At 35.3% G+C, this 19,762-nt stretch overlaps 3 protein-coding genes and 1 long non-coding RNA gene across 5 annotated transcripts; 3 read left to right on the forward strand and 1 right to left on the reverse strand.

The window, feature by feature from the left end:
- Positions 1–1,591: 1,591 nt before the first annotated feature.
- LOC105336885 (prostaglandin reductase 1) lies at positions 1,592–7,676 on the reverse strand. The gene is made up of 9 exons (XM_011441367.4): positions 7,516–7,676; positions 7,019–7,064; positions 6,883–6,933; positions 6,415–6,579; positions 5,748–5,865; positions 3,901–4,056; positions 3,637–3,748; positions 2,795–2,913; positions 1,592–1,800 (listed from the first exon to the last, which is right to left on the reverse strand). The coding sequence occupies exons 1-9, from the start codon at positions 7,622–7,624 to the stop codon at positions 1,690–1,692; spliced, it is 987 nt and encodes a 328-aa protein (XP_011439669.3). The 5' UTR covers positions 7,625–7,676; the 3' UTR covers positions 1,592–1,689.
- A 736-nt stretch (positions 7,677–8,412) lies between these two features.
- Positions 8,413–10,903, forward strand: LOC105336886 (cysteine-rich motor neuron 1 protein). Of its 2 annotated transcripts, XM_066082320.1 has the most exons (3): positions 8,518–8,663; positions 9,946–10,200; positions 10,700–10,903. In XM_066082320.1, the coding sequence occupies exons 1-3, from the start codon at positions 8,597–8,599 to the stop codon at positions 10,852–10,854; spliced, it is 477 nt and encodes a 158-aa protein (XP_065938392.1). In that variant the 5' UTR covers positions 8,518–8,596; the 3' UTR covers positions 10,855–10,903. The 2 variants fall into 2 exon arrangements, 1 of the variants encoding a protein (XP_065938392.1); XR_010713168.1 differs by lacking the exon at positions 9,946–10,200 and having other exon boundaries at positions 8,413–8,663.
- Positions 10,904–12,078: 1,175 nt separating this feature from the next.
- On the forward strand, positions 12,079–13,513 carry LOC105336888 (kielin/chordin-like protein). Its single transcript, XM_011441370.4, has 3 exons — positions 12,079–12,202; positions 12,579–12,833; positions 13,330–13,513. Exons 1-3 carry the CDS (start codon positions 12,130–12,132, stop codon positions 13,467–13,469), a joined length of 468 nt encoding a protein of 155 aa, XP_011439672.3. The 5' UTR covers positions 12,079–12,129; the 3' UTR covers positions 13,470–13,513.
- Positions 13,514–15,281: 1,768 nt separating this feature from the next.
- Positions 15,282–17,693, forward strand: LOC117682422 (uncharacterized). Its single transcript, XR_004596773.2, has 3 exons — positions 15,282–15,422; positions 15,881–16,006; positions 16,495–17,693. It is a non-coding gene; the product is annotated as an uncharacterized lncRNA (long non-coding RNA).
- The last annotated feature ends 2,069 nt before the right edge of the window (positions 17,694–19,762 follow it).

Consider the following 19,762-nt stretch of genomic DNA (forward strand, 5'->3'; position numbering starts at 1 on the left):
TTATTTACGTTTTCCGAGCTCGAATCTTTTCCCTTTAAACTCTCATTTTATTTCTATCTTTTCGCTCTTAAATAATGTATCTTTTGCCATTTTACATATGCATCAAATTCTTATATTATTTTTGAAAAAGTATCTCGATCTGACATAAAGTTAAAATCCAGAAATATTGATTTGATATCCTATCAAAAAGTACACTGTACAGTACTTATAGCCGATGGCAAACCTTTCGTTGAATTATCCAAATTACATATATGTACAACAGTCGTTTTTTGTTTGTTTTTTTTGAAAATTATATGTAAGTAGAATTTTGCAAGAAAACAGGCCGGAAATCAAGTCATCCGGCCATAATACCGATTAAACATTTCCATAATTATTCTATCATATGAATTTCTTCGCAAAGAAAGCAAGATTTTGCATGACCACACACAGAAAATCAAATCATCAGGCCATGATACATGTACCAATTAAGCATTTCCATAATAATTATATGCATTTCTTCGTAAAGAAAGTAATTAAGCTAGATTTTTGCATGATCACATATAGAAAATCGAATCATCGCGCCATGATACCATTTAGCATTTACAATCATTATGTGAGATCATTCTTTCCCCAAATGAATATCGAAGACTCCTGCATGTACTGGTCAATTAACCGTATAATGCCTGAATAAATGCGCGTTATGAAGTGGTGACTTTGTTCAAAGAAATTAACAATTGCAGTGCATAAGATTTTTTATTAAATATTTGCTTTGCTGACAGAACTTTTCATTCAACATTGATAATTTAAAGTCCCTCTCTAATCGAACAAATAAACAATTTTCTGCAAAATTTCAACCCCAAAGGTCTGATGTTAGAATGGGTGTAAATTCTACAAACCAGCAGACAATTGGTGTGTCTGATTTTAAATTACTCAGTAGACACCATAAAACAAGAGGCTAATGCGTTTTTGTGTACTATGTTACGAAAGGTTTGATTGAGATTTAGGACAGATTTTATACCTGTATGGCGCTTCATAAACAATACTAGTATACATGCAAGTTTTTACTGTAGAACAAAAAGTTACAACTAATGCAGGTACAAAGTATGTATATATTATAGATAATAAATATTGTATGGACTTCTATAGGCCAAACCGGTTAGGCGCGTCAGACACGGATTAAATGGTAATGTTAATCAGGAATAGTGTAATTGTCTCCCCAAAGAAAAGTTTCCCCAAAAGTTCACTCAAGAATTTTTAGGCTGAATGGTCGCGGAGCCTTGAACGGTACCAATTTGATCGCCTTCAGAGAAGAGCTCCTCTGTATGAAGCAAAAGGGGAAATATTAAAATTGTAAAGCTAAAAATATTTATTACTTTTCTCTACATTTAACAAAAGTTTATACATGTAACTGTATTAAAGACACAAAAAATGATGTGTAAAATTCCTTGAAAAATGGAAATTCACAGAAAAAATTTAAACATTTTCGAATATAGGTATTAGATCCATCCCCCCCCCCAACCGCAGCAATGGTTTAATTTTCTAAATCCGCGCATGTTACCTGTATTTGGCCATCTATTTTTTTTAATACAATATTACAACAAAACAACTTACCCCAACTAAATACCTGTATTTTATTTCATATTGTGTAACAACGTTTCCGTTAACTTTAAACTTACAATTACAAAACACATTCCACGTTCTAGAGACGCCTTATATTTTGACCAAAGCTTTGCCAACATTTTGACCAGAAAAAAGTCCAATAAATGCCGGGACGGTGTTTTCGAATCCCTCTGTCACTGACTCCTTATATTTTACTTTTCCCTGCAAAGAAAAAAGGAAAGATGGTAAAAGTGAATGAAATTCTCCATATAATACCAAACCTTACTCCCTATTTTGCTATTAATAAAAAAATTCCATATAATTGTTTGATTGAAATTATGTCACAAAATGTTTGGTATCATTTTCCCCCTGATTAGGCCGTTTATAAAATTATTACAACGTACTTACATGTATGTAGCTCTACATATGGGATAAAAGACCATGAAACTTTGATTCTGATACGAAAGTACTGTAAACAAACTTTTATTCGCGTGCGAGAAATTTCCGCGAGATTCGTGAATATTACTCGCCGCAAAAAAGTCCTCGTCACATGGTTGTTATAACAAGACGGGTCTGAAAAAGGCGTGGTCGCGAACATTAGTTGTCGCAGACCAGTTTTTAGTAAATCGCAAAATAAAGTCGTCGCAATTAAACGTTGGTTTACAGTATTCATTTATTGTACGAGTCTGAAATTGGGGGTATTAAATTGGAATGAGGGTTTGCCTTTTTGAAATTTATAAAACTTTATGCAGTAGTTCTATTGGTGTATACAAGGACCATGCATTATGATATTCATGACCTGCTATATAAGCTCAAAAAAGGCTGGATTTGTCATGGCCATGTTTTTAGACTACTGTATATAGTGTTATTTTCGCTCCATGTAATTTTCGCCCTTCTACACCACTTGTAAAAAGTTTCGACCCGATTTAAATTCGCCCAGATACAGTAGTGTTCAAAGAAAGATAATTTGAGACATCAGAATTCGCCCAGTCTTAAATTCGCTCGCTGACAACAAGGGCGAAAAAGGAAGAAGAACTGAATGTATGAGCTAGAAAGCCCTTTAAATACATGTTTATGAGTTAAAATATTTGGAATGCTTCTGTACTTGATAGAAGTTTATGACTGTAAAAATAATGATGAATAAAACTCTAAGGTAGATTCGATGGGTAAATTGTTTACTACTCAGCGTCCTATATATGGACTAGTTTAAGTTTACCTCCTTAATCCATTGAAGAATCTGTTTGAGTGCCTCTGGCCATTTGGCCACGTGATGCCAGCCCTGTATTCCCTCCACGTGCAACATGTTCATCAAAATGGCAGAGTATGGAAGCTCACCTATGAAATATTTAGTCATTTTTTTCCCTTAAAATTGCAGACTAATCCATAATGAAGGAATAAGGAATCATTCTTTTAGTGTTACGAGGTGATAATTTTGGTCGGGGTGTGATCAAATCCAATAAAACCCGAATGGCTTTATGATCACGCCCGACCGAAATTATCACCTCATAATATTCGAAGAATGATTCCTTTTAACTTATATTTATATAATTTTGAGCAACGATTATATAGGTATTTGAATATAAATAAGGAAAACCTGCTTGCGGCCGAATTATACGCCATTTGAAGTTATTGGACTGTATAGTACATGAACAAAATTGATAGTAAAAATTCGAGAAGTAGTGTTATCACAGATAAAGACATTGAAAACGTAAATATTAGTTGATAAGTTCAATATTAAGCATTACGTGTGAAGGAGAGCACGTATTCTTGCGCTAAGCTTTCGATCTACATTATTTTGCCTCTTTTCATTGCCTTCAGTTGTCTAAAACATGACAATGAAAAAAGTACAATGTACTTAATTATCTATGTATTCTGAATTTTAAAAATAAATGTTCATATGTAGTTGTTTTTCTAACAAAATTAAAAATTACAATCTTTTATTCAAAACCAATCGCTACTTCTCGGGCCTTTCCGGCAGGCTCGGTAAAACCCCCCGAAAAGGCCTGATATGTTGCGATTGATTTGAAATATGACACTTGCACTCCCTTTTACATATACCTTTATCTTTGTCTTTCTCCTCCCTATTATATTGTGAAATGGCGCCACAAATGGCGGCTCTTCCGCATTTGTTCATGTGCTTCAGGACGGTAGTTGTGTCATTCCCTCCGACCTGTATAAAACACAGAGGGGTAACAAATAGCCAGTGACAATCGCAACATCTTGGGACTTACTGTCATGCAGTAAAACAAGCTCTGTCTGAAAGATTCCAAGAAGAATGTGAAGTCTGACCGTTGCATTTTTACACTACAGACAAAATCTTACATTATCAAAGAAGCAGTCAATTCCTTTCGGGGCGTGTTCTTTCAGCGCGTCCTCCAGCGGTGTCTTCTTGTAATTGAACACTGCGTCAAATCCAAGCTCTTCTTTCAACCACTTACACTTTTCCTCACTTCCGGCACTGCCGATGACCGTACAATCCTAAAGACGAAGTCAGAAGGTTATCAAAATATACGAACAAGAAAAAACATTGAAGCAAGCGTCAAATGGGCCGCAAAAATATGATTGCTGTATGAATCATCATTGGTTGTTTACATAAAAAAACACACCACAAAAAAGAAAATAACGTGTTGGTTAAACTAATTTTTATGGTTAATTTTGATATATTTTCAGCAACATTTTGAAGTTTAACATTTTATTGTTATTATTAAGAATGGAGTTCGTTACTGTAAGCATTTCTTACGGTAATTATATGACCATTGCCATATTATGAAGTAATGGAGAACACATTGACCACATTTCACATGGAAATATAATAAATACACACAAAAAGTCATTTTATTTGACGCAGAACATACATATTCAACTATATCATTCATATAAAATTTCATGTCATTCAGTTCTTTACTGTTTCAGGTCTTTAGTATGCCCCGTATACCGATCTCGATACATTGTTTTGAAAAGAATGAAAAACTCCAAAATTTTCCGAATAGATTATAGTCTCGAGAAAAACGCGCCTTACACCAGTCTATGGCTTACTTTCCATTTACGAGCAAAACAAAAAATAGGTAGTATTTTTTAAAGGCATAAAACATATTTCTTCATGCAAATTTACTTTTAATTCATAAAAATAAGCATCATGATGATATTAATTCTATAAAAAATAAAACTATCCCGCAGAAACGCAGTTACAATATCTAAATGTATATCAAATAACGGACCGCGTTCTGACGGCCCGTAATAAGATATTGATACGGAGAATTTTGGTTAGTGTTTAAAGCAATATGAGCAGTATTTTTTTTAATTTTATTTTGCAGCAAAAACCTGCTAGTATGATAAGTCTGCATATTACTTAAACTTTTATGATAAATAAGATTTGAAAAAATTATTAATTTTTGTCAAAGGAAATATTTCTCTTCTAAGGAATGTATAGCAAATCAATTTTTGTACAGGACGACAATAATTCAAATCTGCTCCAAATAAGGCTTCTTAACGGCCTTTTCCACAAAAATATTGCTAACAGATATTTAAAAACCATGATATTTTTGTCATTTTAGTAGAAAAGTTCATTTTGGTAAAAAAAAAAAGTCAACATGAAAATTGCAGCTCATATTGCTTTAAATTCATTTTAATATTAATTTTCCTTCATATAAGAAACGGATTTGAATACTGCTGTGTTGTTTTAAAGAGATCTTAAATGTATTGTGCTTACAAATCAATATTTACATTTTCCAGTGTCTTTGCCTGTGATAATACTACGTATCGATTTTGTACTATAGCGGGGTTTGCTTATTCATATCTGAATATTTAATCGTTCGACGGCTTAAAATTATATAAATATAAGTAATAAGGAATCATTCTTTGAATATTATAAGGTAATAATTTCGGTCGGGGCGTGATCAAATCTATCATAAAGCCCGAACTTACGAATTTGTGTTGCACTCTACGATTCTTTATCGTAATCTTAAACTCTATATTGCAATATATACAACTCTTGACTATTCATATTCCTTTGTTTAATTAACCGTGTATGACTTAAAAAAAGATATTATACTATTGCTCATAACATATACCTACCATTCAAATAAAGATCACGTTTATACGACTCCTTAAAAAGATCTAAGAATTAATACAGAGATCTACGATTCAGTCGTACATGTAGTTATGATTACCTTGATCTTAGCGATCTGTCCTACAAGATTGCCCACCGCTCCCGCGGCCCCATTAACGTAGACAATCTCCCCAGGCTTGGGATGACAAGCATCCAAGAAACCGAAATATGCCGTCATGCTGTAACAAAATCCCCAAAGTTAACGTTACTGTAGAGAATTGCATGGGTATGGGAAACTGATGCTTCCATTACGTAAAGCGATGTGCATTAAACTACTTTGCCATTCCTGGATACTAAGCAAATTCCAATCTCTGTACCATAATCATAAGCACGCGAATAATTCATTGTATGAAAATTTTTTATGAAACAATTTTTTGTAAATGCAAATAGCTATTATCATTGTTGACCAACATCTAAATTCGCAATTAGATGTAAAATTAATTAGATGTTAAATTTATTCGCGTGTGAGAAACTTCTACATAGTTAATTCGTCTCAAATCAGTATATATTAATTATAACTTAATGTGTTATAGATATTATACATAGACTTCATATTGCAAACGCTTGTCGTCGCGAACTATTTATCACTTATTTGTCAGTCGCGAATTATAGTTGGCGCGAATTTAATGTTGGTTTACAGTACTTGTTACCAAACCGTTCCCTTTGAAAGAAACCGCAACTGCGTGTGACATTTATAAACAATGTACATCTGCAAGCCGATTACTTACCCTGGCATTCCAAGAGGTCCGAGCGCCAGTGATTTGGACAGATCCCCCATGTCCATGACCTTGTTGAGTTTGGTGGGGTCAGAGAGGATGGTGTGGGTCCTCCAGCCAACCATGATCTGGACGAACGTCCCCACGGGGTAATCCGGGTTCTCACTCTTGCTCACTCTGTAGAAAAAAATTGAAATTGAGATCATGGGTGGGGGGGTTGTGGTGGGGGGTTCGTTGACCGTATGTTCGTTTGATTTCATCGTTTAACATGTTTGTGCAGTCACATATTCAGTCCTATATGCATCAAATGTGTCATAATTTTTTCTCTACAAGGTCTAGAAGTAAATGTATGTACATGCATACGGTATGAACAGGGCAAGCGTCACGTGCATGTTATACTATGCATTGCACGTGAACATGCAGTATAGTGGGAATAACAGACCTGCATTGTTCGGCGTACAATTTTGAATATTCATTTACCTGGCTATTTGTTCACCTAGCATAACAGAGCCGACAGCTACAGGAAATAATCTGAAAAATGAAATGGTCAATAAGAATCCAATGTTTGTCTTAAAAAGAAAAAAAACAAAATAATACATACTAATTTTGTGCTTACCTCATATAGGGATCGACACTCAGGAAAACCGCTTCACAGAGGACTTCTACAAGTATCGAAAGGCAGAGGTATCAACCGAAGTAAAAGAAAATTATTTCTTTAAAATGAAGAACAGAAAAACGAAAAAAGATAGAAAGAAAGGAAGACAGCTGCGCGGACGGAGAGATAGATAAACGGAGAGACGGATGTACATGTGTATATAGACAGACGTAGTCTGAGACAAATACATGTACTAGTAGATGGACAGACATAGCAAAATAACATAGTATTCCCAATCTTCGAACACAAAGAACTAAAAACAAAACGAGGCTTGATAATTATTTAAGAAACACCGAATTGATAATTACAATTATATCGTATGGCGTTCCGTATATTATTTTTTTACCGTTTAAAGACCAAATTAAAATTTAAATCCAAGCGATTACCCAATTGTGTCCCCTTACATCGTAATCCATAGTCGAACAAACAATGAAGATAAAAATATGACAACAGCGTACCTCCCTCTTTTAGTTGCTTGGGCAACTCCTCCGTTTCGAGCTTAAAGTTGGAGGCATCCGGGGGACCGGAGAAAGCCTTAGCGAGAGTCCATTTCTTGCAGACGGTCATGTTTCCTAGAGTACTGCGACTGACCACAGTTTGTTTGCGTGGACTTGTTTGGTTGTACAAAGCATTTATATGGGACGACAATTGGGCGCAAACATTGTCATTACGAATAACTAACTACCCATGCACCGGCCAGTTTAAGATTTTCAACGCAAAACAATTAATTGTTAAATGATCGATCGATCTTATATTTACATTACATTGCATTTGCAATCTCTATAAGATTGGGTTTCTTAGAATTAGCGACGAGGAATTTTTAATAAAGGGGAAAAAAAAGGAAAAACTACAACATTTTAGTCAATGGGTTTACATGTAGTTTTTGCAAAGACTTTAATAATGAGCGATGCTGAATGCTTAGCAACCCAGGGGGCGATGCCAGTTCTCCACTATTTTAAAAAATAAATGAAACAGAAAATAAAAAGTACAAGTCCATTAGTCCCGTCCGGTTGACCAACCCCCAACCCCCCCTCTAGATCTCCGCATGCCGAAAATTTGAGCATTGGCTTTATGCAGTTGCATCCCTTTTTTGTTTGCAGAAAACAAGAGTGGAAAAATTGTATGGTTTCACCAGCATTATTGACATTTTTGATGATCAAAATCGAAGAAATCCCATTATAAAATCAGAAATAAATACGACGTTTACAAATGGACGCGATTTTTGAACTCACTATAACAAATATATCATACATGTATGATACATAATGTACATTGTATCATTATGTACACATTATATGTACTAATATATAGTTATTTCGAAATGTGTAATAGACTGATTTTGATTTGCCCCCACATTTTCTTTAATCAGTTTACCTTCATAGTTCAGAATATGGTCTTTTTGAAATGATAAGCTATATGTACTAGGTGAACTAGTTCGATATAATTATATATATCGCTACTCTATTCGTGCTCGTGAAATAAACGGTTTTATACTGCCTCATTTGTCTGCCACAGATAAGGTCCCGACTTTTCCCTGCTATGATCCGTTCCATCGCATTCGTTTTGGTTGTATTGGCGATCGGGAACCTAGGTTTCTCAATAAACGGTAAGTAAAAAAAATTTATTTTTTCCAAACTGTTGTATTGGTGTTACAGGCACGTAGCATCGTTTGGAAAGTGTGGGGGGGGGGGGGGAGGGGGGGGGGGGGGACTCATGCAAAAAATCTTGCCAAAAAAAATAGGAAAAGGTTAATTAAATGTACTTTCAAAATTCTGAAAATCCTAATCCTTGTGGTGGTGGTGGGGGGGGGGGGGTATACCATTTTACTTCAATTTCACTGATTATTTCCTTATTTTCAATGCAAATTTTTACATGGCCCCATAAAATGGGGGGGGGGGGACAACTCCACCTTAATTCAGTGTTTTGTATGTAAATATAAGAAAAAATCTTTGCTTTTCCAGTGAGTGTTTTTAGGGACTTGTCAACACTCGAACGTCACAGCTACTTATAGCAAAGCACGTCAGTATATTCAACAGTCGGCATAATAAAAACAATAGTGTTGGGTTGTGCATGTACTATGCCTAAATAGTAGTCAGGGTTTGATACATAATGCACTCGCCTCCGGCACTATGTATCAAACCCTGACTACTATTTAGGCATAGTACATGCACAACACAACACTATTATATAAATATTAACTCTCTCAATTTGGGATTGATTGAATTCTAGTTGAAACCTCTGTTAGAATATAATATTGTATTATATGTATATAATATATGCATGTACAATAATTGCACAGAAAGGGGGGGGGAGGTCAAGTTTATTGCTAGTACATTTACTACAATTGAATTCCTACATGTACAATGGATTATAACGCTAATTGTTGAAAAATTATCAAATTTTTACACCCCCCCCACAAAGCGTAGCTATCTTCATTAGCATTTCTTTACTGTGTAGACGCACCGTGTATACATGTATATTGCTTGACATACTATAACCACGGCCAAGGCCAAAGTTCTAGCTTAAATTACATTATAACAATACCTTGTATTCTAAGTCAAAGGTCAAGATTAAGACCATTAGACTGAGTCAGATACTTATATATAAATTATACTAGGTATTGGTTATTTGCACTGTGTGGTATTGACAATGAAAATATTAATCTACATGTACAGTATATTTAGGTGATCTGCACCTTTTGATTTGAAAAAAAAAACGATGTTAATCGTACTAATAAGGTATTCTTTTCCATAAAAATTTGCTTAATGGTTTATTAAAAAATATTTCTTTTTTTTACGAAAGATTAAAGAAGTTAAATGCGCTATCGTAATTTGGGACCTTCGTATAATGATTATAAGATTATATCGGTATAATATTTGATATTTTAGATCGCAGCGCAGATTGTCCCTTCCCCTGCGTTATAAACGGCCATCACTTCTGTAGGCCCCCGCCTTGCCCCGTCCCCGCATGCCGTGATCCCATCTCTATCCCTGGTCAGTGCTGCGGGACCTGTCCAGAGGACTGTCCCAAGGGGACGTGTAAAGTCGGAAACAAGATGACGTGTTATCCCGTCCCCTGTCCTCTACCACCGTGTGTTAAACCAGTCACTACCCCCGGGGATTGCTGCCCGCATTGTCCAGAGGGTACATGTATATGTTGTATATATAAATACATAAATATGATGAAGTCTATATATATCGCATGCAGTTATTGAAATTTCGCCATACTAATGCATCAAACTTTTATTAATATAATAAAGTCTTTGAGTTATTTTTTTCACATAAGACTAAGATAACTAAAGGTAAATTGGGGTTAACCTTATAGCTCAGCAATTATTGTGAAAAAGAAAAAAATACTAACGACCTGTTGCCGCATTGTTCAGGGTGTAAAAATGTTTGTGCAATTTTAAGATCTACAAAACAGGTCTCCAAACATCAAGCTCCTTAAGGTTTTTCGGTATACAAAATGTATACATCTAGCTTCAGTTTGCTGAACCTGAATTTCCAATTCACTGCAAATGTTTGTGATACACTTTCTTATTGTAAAGACTATACATTGTATAAGTAGATATAGTACCATAGATTACACATCTCTGATATCACTAATTAATTTTATTGTCCACGCTACTTTCCATCCTTGCAGATAACACACGAGAGGAAAGAGAGCAATGCCCCCACCCATGCCTCGCCGGGGGACAGACCTACTGTCACCCCGTACCGTGCCCCTTCCCGCCGTGTGACAACCCGGTGACCAGTCCGGGGGACTGCTGTCCGCACTGTCCCACGGGCACCGTCTAACGGACCCCAAGCCAAGAATCTCCATCAATAAAATGTTCTGCTGACATCGTTTCATTGTTTTGACTTTTGCTTTGACTTTGGCTGACTTCAAATCACTGTTTTTGATCACAGGTGCTTGTGGACTGGACCGTGCTTTTTATATATAAGGGAAACGAGTGTGAATATAAAATGCCACAGAGTCGTGATATTTCTGTTATTTTTCGACTGGAGACATATATAAGGGGTTGTTAACGATAATTAATAAAAAAAAAAATGAAAATAAAATTGTGAAAAAAAAATAGAAAGGGGGGGGGGTGGGGGGGGTGGTAGTGCACGGTCCAGTCCACAAGCACATGTGTTTTTGATTTGCTGATCTAAAAAAAATTTGATCTCAGTCTCACTTTTCCACTATATGTTCATTTTGTAAAAGTGAGACTTAGATCAAAACTAAGCTCATCTAAGTTTTATGGCCCTGGGGCCTGGGATTTTTATTCCTCCTTTTGACTTTATTGGGTTTTTAAAGATTTTTTAATTCTTTATTATTTTGATTTTTTTTAAAAAAAAATCGTTTTGAGGAAGCTGGATGGTGAACAACTTACCGATCAGGTTTGCCATAGAAATATTTAATATGATCGATATTTTTGGTCGTAAATTTAACTATTCATTAATGAGGAAAAAGTCCAAATATTTTAGCTGTATTATTTGAATACTTACCGTCTACATCTTTATACAAAGCTCTTCATGACAAGGAGGTTGAAACAGTCTGGTAATGACGACAACTATTCAGACATCTTAACGTTAACCCATTAGGGCTTCCATGAAAAACCCCTTCCTATATTTTTATCCATGGCCATGTCTGTCATCACATTTTCAAATATTATCTATCATTGTCAGCATGGTCAAATCACGTTAATGTTACGAAAATGGAATGACATTTGGTATGATTTTATTCCAATACGAGGAATTTCTAAACCTTTCAAGTCTAGATCTACCCCAACCTCGCATCCTCACCCCAAACACACACACTTGCGTTCACTCACTTTCAGACACAGAAGTCAGTCATGCAGAGAAAGATTTATATTAGTCAACAAAACAAAGAAATGAAATAAATTTGAATTACAAGTTCATGTATGTACATACTCAAAATCTATCTACACATGTAATTACTGCATGACATCTTGCATTAAATTTAGTATTATTACTTATAGATTGCTTATATAGTAAATGATAAGAATTAAGATATGATATAGCTTTACGGTTTGCAAGTCAAGATAAACTGTCCAATCTTTGTCTACAATGGCGTCTGTCTATTATGTAGTGTTTATCACTCTAGTAATTTTACATAGCAACCTTAGTTCCGCCCTTGGAGGTAAGAAAACGTTACTCTGTCAAATTTTGCTTGAAACTTTTAAGTAAGTGTTTGGTCAAATGCATCACAATCAAGGAATTAACATTCTCGCGATACTTCAATTGACTGAATGAAACATCACTATCATCGCATACAAGTGTCGTATTGTAGTTTTTGAAATTACTGGTTGGATGTAAATATGGGCTAATTTAAATATTCATAAATTATTCATGACATATTATTTTTACTTTAGCGGGTAGATGTAAATGCAAAACGATTTTGTAAACTTTGTACATTGTTTATATAATTTTTAAACTTACATGTACAACACGATTTAATGTAAAACAACTGCTTGGTTATACACGCATACAGGTTTTTTTTTCAAAATATCTTGAAGGTCGCAGTTCCGACTGTCCTCACCCATGCGTCGTGAACGGTCACCATTTCTGCTACCCCCCTCCCTGTCCCCCACCGGCCTGCGCCGACCCTATCTACGCCCCGGGTCAGTGCTGCACCCTGTGTCCGGATGACTGCCCCCACGGAACCTGTAAGATCAACAACAGGACCATGTGTTACCCCATACCCTGTCCCCACCCGCCGTGTAAGGATCCCGTCACCACCCCCGGGGATTGCTGTCCACACTGCCCCTCAGGTATGCATTATGCGAGTATACTGTTTTTAGTATTATAGTTACATGCACATTTATAACTTGATTCCATCAGTTGTCATATTGCATATATACACTTTGGTTTTGATTATAATTTCACGAAGATCGTTTGTAATTACAATTATATGCTGGCTAAAGAGAAAGATTAACTCATATTCATTATACATGTATATACATATGTATATTTATTTTACAAATATCACAATATTGCCACAACCAGCAAACCGCCACTGAATGCAATAAAAATTAAAGTCAATAAACATTAAAGAAAAACGCTGCGCCAATTAAAAAATATGATAAATACAATTTATTTAAACTTAGTAACAATATCCTTTTCTAAGAAAGACAACTCCCACTTTTTTCCAATTTTCATTTTGGGAATTTTTTTAAAGCAAGATTTTATATCACTCTGAGTGCACATGTATATACTTCTACTTTGCAATAGCATACTTACTGTATTATTATATACAACTCCTTTCAGAAAAGGAGACACAGAAGAAAGAGGATTGCCCTCACCCTTGCACCATTGGGGGACAGACCTACTGCCACCCCATACCCTGCCCCATGCCGCTGTGTGACGACCCAGTGACCAGTCCAGGGGATTGCTGCCCACGCTGTTAATCAATGTTAATATCAATTGATGTTGATTTTAATTAAACAGTCGGATCGAGAAAATAAAAAAAATCTGTAAACATTCTAGCTTAACAAAACAATGATTTAGCTGGCTTGATACACCTATAGTACACGTATGTCACAGCTAATTAGAAACAGGACTGACACCCCCCCCCCCCCCCCGTCTTTCCAACCCTTAAACCGAAGTACATATATACATCCAGACCCCCAATATAAATTATACTGTTGATATTCAGTGATCGGGACCTGTTTGATTACATGTACACTCGATGTATATCGGTTTACTTGCACGCATTTCTCATTTAAAATAATTCTATTTTGCTTTTGATAATTGCTTTATGCGTGCGACATGTATTTCGTAGAAGATATCCATATCATATTTTAAAATATCAACAGTTATATCATAATTCATGCACGTGAAATTAAAGAAATTGTAAGTTTTCAATCAAAGAGATTCAAATGCCCTTGGCTCTAAATCGGTGACATGTACACTCATGTAAATGTATAATGAAATACATTTTAGATACAAGAGAAATATAAAAAAATGTTTGCATGATTACATGTACATCAGGCATGTTTTATCAACATGATAACTTCCTTTGGTGATTCGTAACGACTTTAGGGACAACAATTTAATCATTCGAGAAAAATAATTTTATTTAAGTATTATATAATTAAGTTTGATATATACATATAACCCGCTTAAACAGTTTTAAAATTTCATACATGTATACAGATTTATGTTTTATGAACGTAAGTCAGTGGCGTAAGAAGCAAATTGAAAGTGTGTGTATGTGTGTAGATTGGGGGGGGGGGGGGGGCTAGACCGTTCCAGAAATCTTAACTAGCCAAAAAAAAAGGGGGGGGGGGGTCGAGAGGTATGTGTACATGTAGGGTTATGTCTAACTTTGCAAAACAAAAAAGTGGGCTCAAGTCGCCCCCTACCCCCCTCCCCCCACCCCACCCCCCAAATTACATGCATTTTACTTTCGGCAATATCCGCGCGCGGGAATCTAGCTACGTTCTGTTAGTATAGCCCGTAAATTAAAGATAAAAGTTTGCACTAATGGAATTTTTTTTGTTGTTGACTCATGAAGTTAGTGAAATGATGAACATAGTTACAATCAATGTGTAAATGTTGAATAATCAATATACAGGGGCGTCGGAAGGTATTTCATATTGGGGCGGCGGATTTGATCCCGGATCCGGTGTCCAGATCTGACTTGAAATTTATATAATAATTGGTATACTTTTATAACATTATTATTTTATTTTATTGCCGTTTATATGATGGCCCTATGATAAACAAAACAAAGTTGAATGTGATGTTTGTTAATTTTCGTTTCATCACAATAAAATTAACTAAGATAACACAACTCACAAAATTAATATCAAAGAAGTTTACATGCAAGCACTAAATGTCTATTCAACTACATATATTAGCACTATAATGTCTTCAACTTATCAGTCTATTAGAACATCGATATTTCTTTAATGCTGAACCGCACCTATCTAATTAATGCCCTGTTAATTGTCAACACGCGCCTGGAACAGGTAACTGTACCCTGGTTTTGCTTGTGTAAATAATAGAGTTCACACTTCGCCGCTCCATTGAACACGGATCGCCGTTAATATGATCGCCGCTCCAATAAACACAGAACGCCGTTACAGAAATTTATTTCAATTTTTTACAAAATATTGGGGCAGCGAGCGCCGCCCCTGCCGCCCCTGTTCCGACGCCATTGATATATGGTAAATTATCCTAATTATAATTCTGAGAACGTGACTTTCGTCCGGAAAGTTTTGCTTGGTTTTGCATTTTATCTTTCATGTGTTTACTTCCGAGTACTACTGTCACCTGAAATTCGACACGAATTTTGCATTTCGAAACAAGTTTTGCGCTAGATCTTAACTCCAGGATGGTCTGATTAATAATAAATGGTAAGTAAATTTTGTTCAATGAAGCATTTATATAACTATATTCACTAGAAACAGTTAAAAGAAGTATTCTCTGCAACGGTTTATGGTCAAGGTTTCAACATGACCTCAACTGGTTTTTCATTCAGTATTAAGTGGGTTTTTTACGCATATTTGCATTATTCTACCACAGAAATATGATATATAAACAGTTTATATTTAAATTTATAATGATTATCATGATGAATATGTATTCATTTTTTGGTGTTTTTTTCGGGGGGGGGGGGGGGGGGGGGGGAGGAGTGTCTACATTCCTTTTATCAGCTGTTTGTCAGCTGTTTATCTTGATTATAATATATTGACAGCTGATTGAGCTTTTTATGTTTGAGTAACAGATAAAACAGGTGTATATTTCTTCAAAAATATGTCAACATGATTAATTTCATGCATTGACTTTTACATAAATACCATATTTCTTATAGCCTGTGAGTACGTGGCCACTAAGATTGGCCGCGCTCTGGGCATCACCAAAGATGAGGAATCATCATCTAAGAGGAAGGCGAACTGTTCCAGTAAATCGGGACAAGAAAAGTACCGTCCCCTGAATGGTAAACATCTTTTTTCTTGTTCTAGAATTTGACCTAGATCTTTTTTGTTGACCTGAATGTCAAAATTGTCGAAACTTGAGACTTGATGAATGGCACAATACCATACTCTTGATTTTAAATTGTCACATTTAAGATGCACATATCTTTTATGGAAGAATTCTTAAACTTGCAACCATTCTAAAACTCATCCTTTTAAATTGATTAAATTTCAATATTCAAAATTTGAATAGGTATTGAACTGATATTTATCATGAGAAATTGATTCTAAAAAGCTAAAAAAAAGAAAGTAAGCCCATCTTTTGTTTTGATACTAACTTATTAATGTTCATTTTTTAATTGATTTTGACATCATGACTGTGTTTGAGAGAGAGAGAGAGAGAGAGAGAGAGAGAGAGAGAGAGAGAGAGAGAGAGAGGAGGGGTGTTACTAGTAAATGATTTCATTTACAAAATTGAAACTTTATGTTATACATGTATTTATGTTTTTAGAAGATGGTGTTTCTTCTGAGGGAATAGTTCACAGAGAGAAACCTGTGTGCAATAAACAGTCTGGATGAGGCTAAAGAGGGACAACTCCGCTTGTCCTTAAAATGCTGAGATGAACTACTTTCTGCTGGAGATTTACTTTTCCCTGTTTGTACAACAGAGTGAATGACTGTCAGCTGTAAACATAGTCAATATGGAAGCTGGCTAAGATGCTGCTAAATCTGTAGCAGAAATAGTCATTCTTTACTTTTTTCCAGACTTCTACTTGTATCAAAGAAACAGATATATTATTCTATACATTGCTTGTACAAATTATTCATTCATACAAAGGTAGATCAAATCTGTATGGCTCTCAGGGATAGGGTTTGATGGATGAAGGAGAGGGGGGGGGGGGTGGTAGGGCCTGAAATTTTAAAGGTTAGTGAAGCATTTACCATTTTTTTTAAGGGTTGATTGAATTGTGAATGTGTTGGGCGAGAAGTGTGAGATAAAAAATCCACAAGCACCTAGATCCACCGACTATTCACAGAAATTTGTTATTACTATTTGGCAAAAATTAATTTAAATTTTCTCAGGAAATTTTGCTCTGTGATCAAACAGACTGTGCTGGCTGTGTTAAATTTTTAATATGTTCAGATTATAAAATACATGTGGTTGCCAATATTAAATGCTTTAGTTACATGTAACACATCATTCATTTTTCGATGAAAGCTTAATTAGAAAATGTTAGTTGAAAACACTATGATCTTGTTATTGTTGACTGCGGTGACACTTGCTCATATTTTTACTACATATAAATTATTGAAATGTTGATTTGCTTTTAGTTATAAGAAAATGCAGGTTTTTTTTAGGTTACACATGTATATCTCCTCTCTCTACATACCAATCCATGTCAAAGAGAACTACATGCATGAATACTACACGTCAATCATCTAAAATCTTGCTTTAATTTCTTTTTATTATATTAATGTATAGTGTTAATAATTTTTAACAATATTTAACAAATGTATATAAAAAATTATGAACATTGCACAGACAATAATTTGTGACAACATTTTATTGTTTTATTCTAGATATTGTACGTCGTACAGTTTTAAGTGTCTATGATAAGTCAGATTAAAACATGATCAGAGTTAACATGGTGTCTGACTTTGATGTTTATTTCACTTAATGAATGAAACAATAAAATATACCAAACACAATTTCTGAGTTTTCAGTTCAAACATTTTCATGACCCTTAGATTAAGGATCAAAGAAATGATGCAGTTTGTTTGATGTCCCAAAGTTTTCAATGGTAATGTTTAATTTGAATAATATTATAAGCCAAGGTTTAGTGGTTGCATGTTGTCATTTTACTAAATTGTCCCCCCCCCCACCCTTCAATAAAAAAGGTAGCGACAGTTAGCAGAAACATTTGATCGAAACTAGATACAAATGCATTAACATACAGTCATGTATTACAATACCTCATAACCCATGAGCAGATCTAAAAAGGTTTGGGGAGTCAGCAGGATTTGTGTGTGTCTTGACCCCCCCCCCCCAACCACCACACGCACGCAGCACAGTAACTAAAAATAGGCCTCAACCTTCTCCCTCTCCCCTTGCAAACAAAAAGTAAAGTTTTTAACCTTGGATCCCCCTGGGATAATATTCTGGATCCGCACATGTAATCCACGTTGTTTATTTGGTTTTCAGAAAATTAGACGAAAAAAAAATTATATGGGATCTTATGTTTCGATTATGATGTTACAGGCACGTAGCATGGGGGGGGGGGAGGGTGCCCCCCCCCCCCCCCACACCTTTTTGCGCCCCCCGATTAAAATTTTCAGGTTTTTTAAGAGAAACCTTTTTCCTTTTGCTTTGTTTTTTTGTTTTGTTTTTTGCTAGTCACGATTTTTTGAACGAGTCTGCCCCCCCCCCCCCCCACTTTCAAAAACGATGCTACGTGCCTGTGTCATTAAAATAAAAACTAATGCAGCTTTTGACTGTTTTTTAAACAGACTGCATGAAGTTAGATACACTTAAAGCGCAAATTGTATTTCAATGACTGATTTTATTAATGCATGTGCGTTATGGTCATGCATGGATTAAGTGGCTGTGGGTGGGTGAGAGGTTGTCCCCCCCCCCTCCCCTGATAATTTCAGACATCTAGAAATTAAGTGTCCGATTGACACTGTCATTATAATATTTACAATAGGAATATATGCATTAGTATTTACAATAGGAATATATGCATTTTGTGGTCACAAGCTTATTTTAATTGTTAAAACTGAATAAAAAAATATGTATGCCCCCCCCCCCTCACAGAAATACGTGCAAATATATATAAACATCATCTACGATTTGTCAATGCCATAATTCGAACTAATTATGAAGATGGATATATAGCAATGTCAGAATTTTTTATCTGTTTAATTATACAAGTCTATATATATATATTGCTTATGCATATCAGCATGCTTTTTTGATAAATGTATTTTATAAACTTATACACTTGCTGATAATGAATCAAGCGATGCCTTGTCTTAGTGATTTTGTATGCGCGGACTTAAAGGTTGGGGGGGGGGGGCCTGGAATACGAAAATTTATTATATAAATTGACATAGTAAAATTATCGCAAATTATTTATATGTCTCGGACCCCCCTGGCAAACACAATTATCGTTCGGACCCCCCACCCCCCTGAAAAATTTTCTGGATTCGCGAATGTCTTGATAGTACATTTTGTAGATTGCTTGCACATGCGTGGGTGTATCCGGAAGGGAGGGTCGGTCCAGAGACCCCCCCCCCCCCCCTTGGATGTGAAATTTATTAAATTCACATAGTAAATTAATTGGAAGACGGCCTTGGACCCCCCCCCCCCTTCTCCCGGCAAAAATAATTATCCCTTATACCGCTCTTTCGATCCTGAAATCACTACTGTCCATTCTTGCCAATTTTGAATTTTGCACACTGCTTGCTCATTACATTTATATAGTTACTAATTTTTAGTTTGATAAATCAAACGGAATCCCATAACAATGTTGAGTTGACATTCTGTATTAGCTATACCAATAAATTAATAAAATGATGCTATTCATTTCATATTGCCCTTTGCCAAAATTTAGATTGTTTATCATCAACATTTCTACACGAATTATCAATTTTTTAACATTAACATTTCCATACGCGACTGATCAAAATCGCCGCACGAAAAATGAGTATTGCTCAAATATCAATATATTAATTCTATTTGACTATCACAGTATATGTACATGTATCTACATGTATAT

Source organism: Magallana gigas, chromosome 4, assembly GCF_963853765.1.
Source record: "Magallana gigas chromosome 4, xbMagGiga1.1, whole genome shotgun sequence".
Classification (NCBI taxonomy): domain Eukaryota; kingdom Metazoa; phylum Mollusca; class Bivalvia; order Ostreida; family Ostreidae; genus Magallana; species Magallana gigas.

Excerpts from the sequence above, each read along its gene's own strand:
- LOC105336886 (XM_066082320.1), top strand. The coding sequence starts at position 8,597 with ATGATCCGTTCCATCGCATTCGTTTTGGTTGTATTGGCGATCGGGAAC. Across the intron at positions 8,664-9,945 it reads CCTAGGTTTCTCAATAAACG|ATCGCAGCGCAGATTGTCCC; the intron begins GTAAGTAAAAAA and ends TTGATATTTTAG. Across the intron at positions 10,201-10,699 it reads CTGCCCGCATTGTCCAGAGG|ATAACACACGAGAGGAAAGA; the intron begins GTACATGTATAT and ends CCATCCTTGCAG.
- LOC105336888 (XM_011441370.4), top strand. The coding sequence starts at position 12,130 with ATGGCGTCTGTCTATTATGTAGTGTTTATCACTCTAGTAATTTTACAT. Across the intron at positions 12,203-12,578 it reads CCTTAGTTCCGCCCTTGGAG|GTCGCAGTTCCGACTGTCCT; the intron begins GTAAGAAAACGT and ends AATATCTTGAAG. Across the intron at positions 12,834-13,329 it reads CTGTCCACACTGCCCCTCAG|AAAAGGAGACACAGAAGAAA; the intron begins GTATGCATTATG and ends AACTCCTTTCAG.
- LOC105336885 (XM_011441367.4), bottom strand. The coding sequence starts at position 7,624 with ATGACCGTCTGCAAGAAATGGACTCTCGCTAAGGCTTTCTCCGGTCCC. Across the intron at positions 5,866-6,414 it reads GGACCTCTTGGAATGCCAGG|CATGACGGCATATTTCGGTT; the intron begins GTAAGTAATCGG and ends ATTTTGTTACAG. Across the intron at positions 4,057-5,747 it reads GACAGATCGCTAAGATCAAG|GATTGTACGGTCATCGGCAG; the intron begins GTAATCATAACT and ends CTTCGTCTTTAG.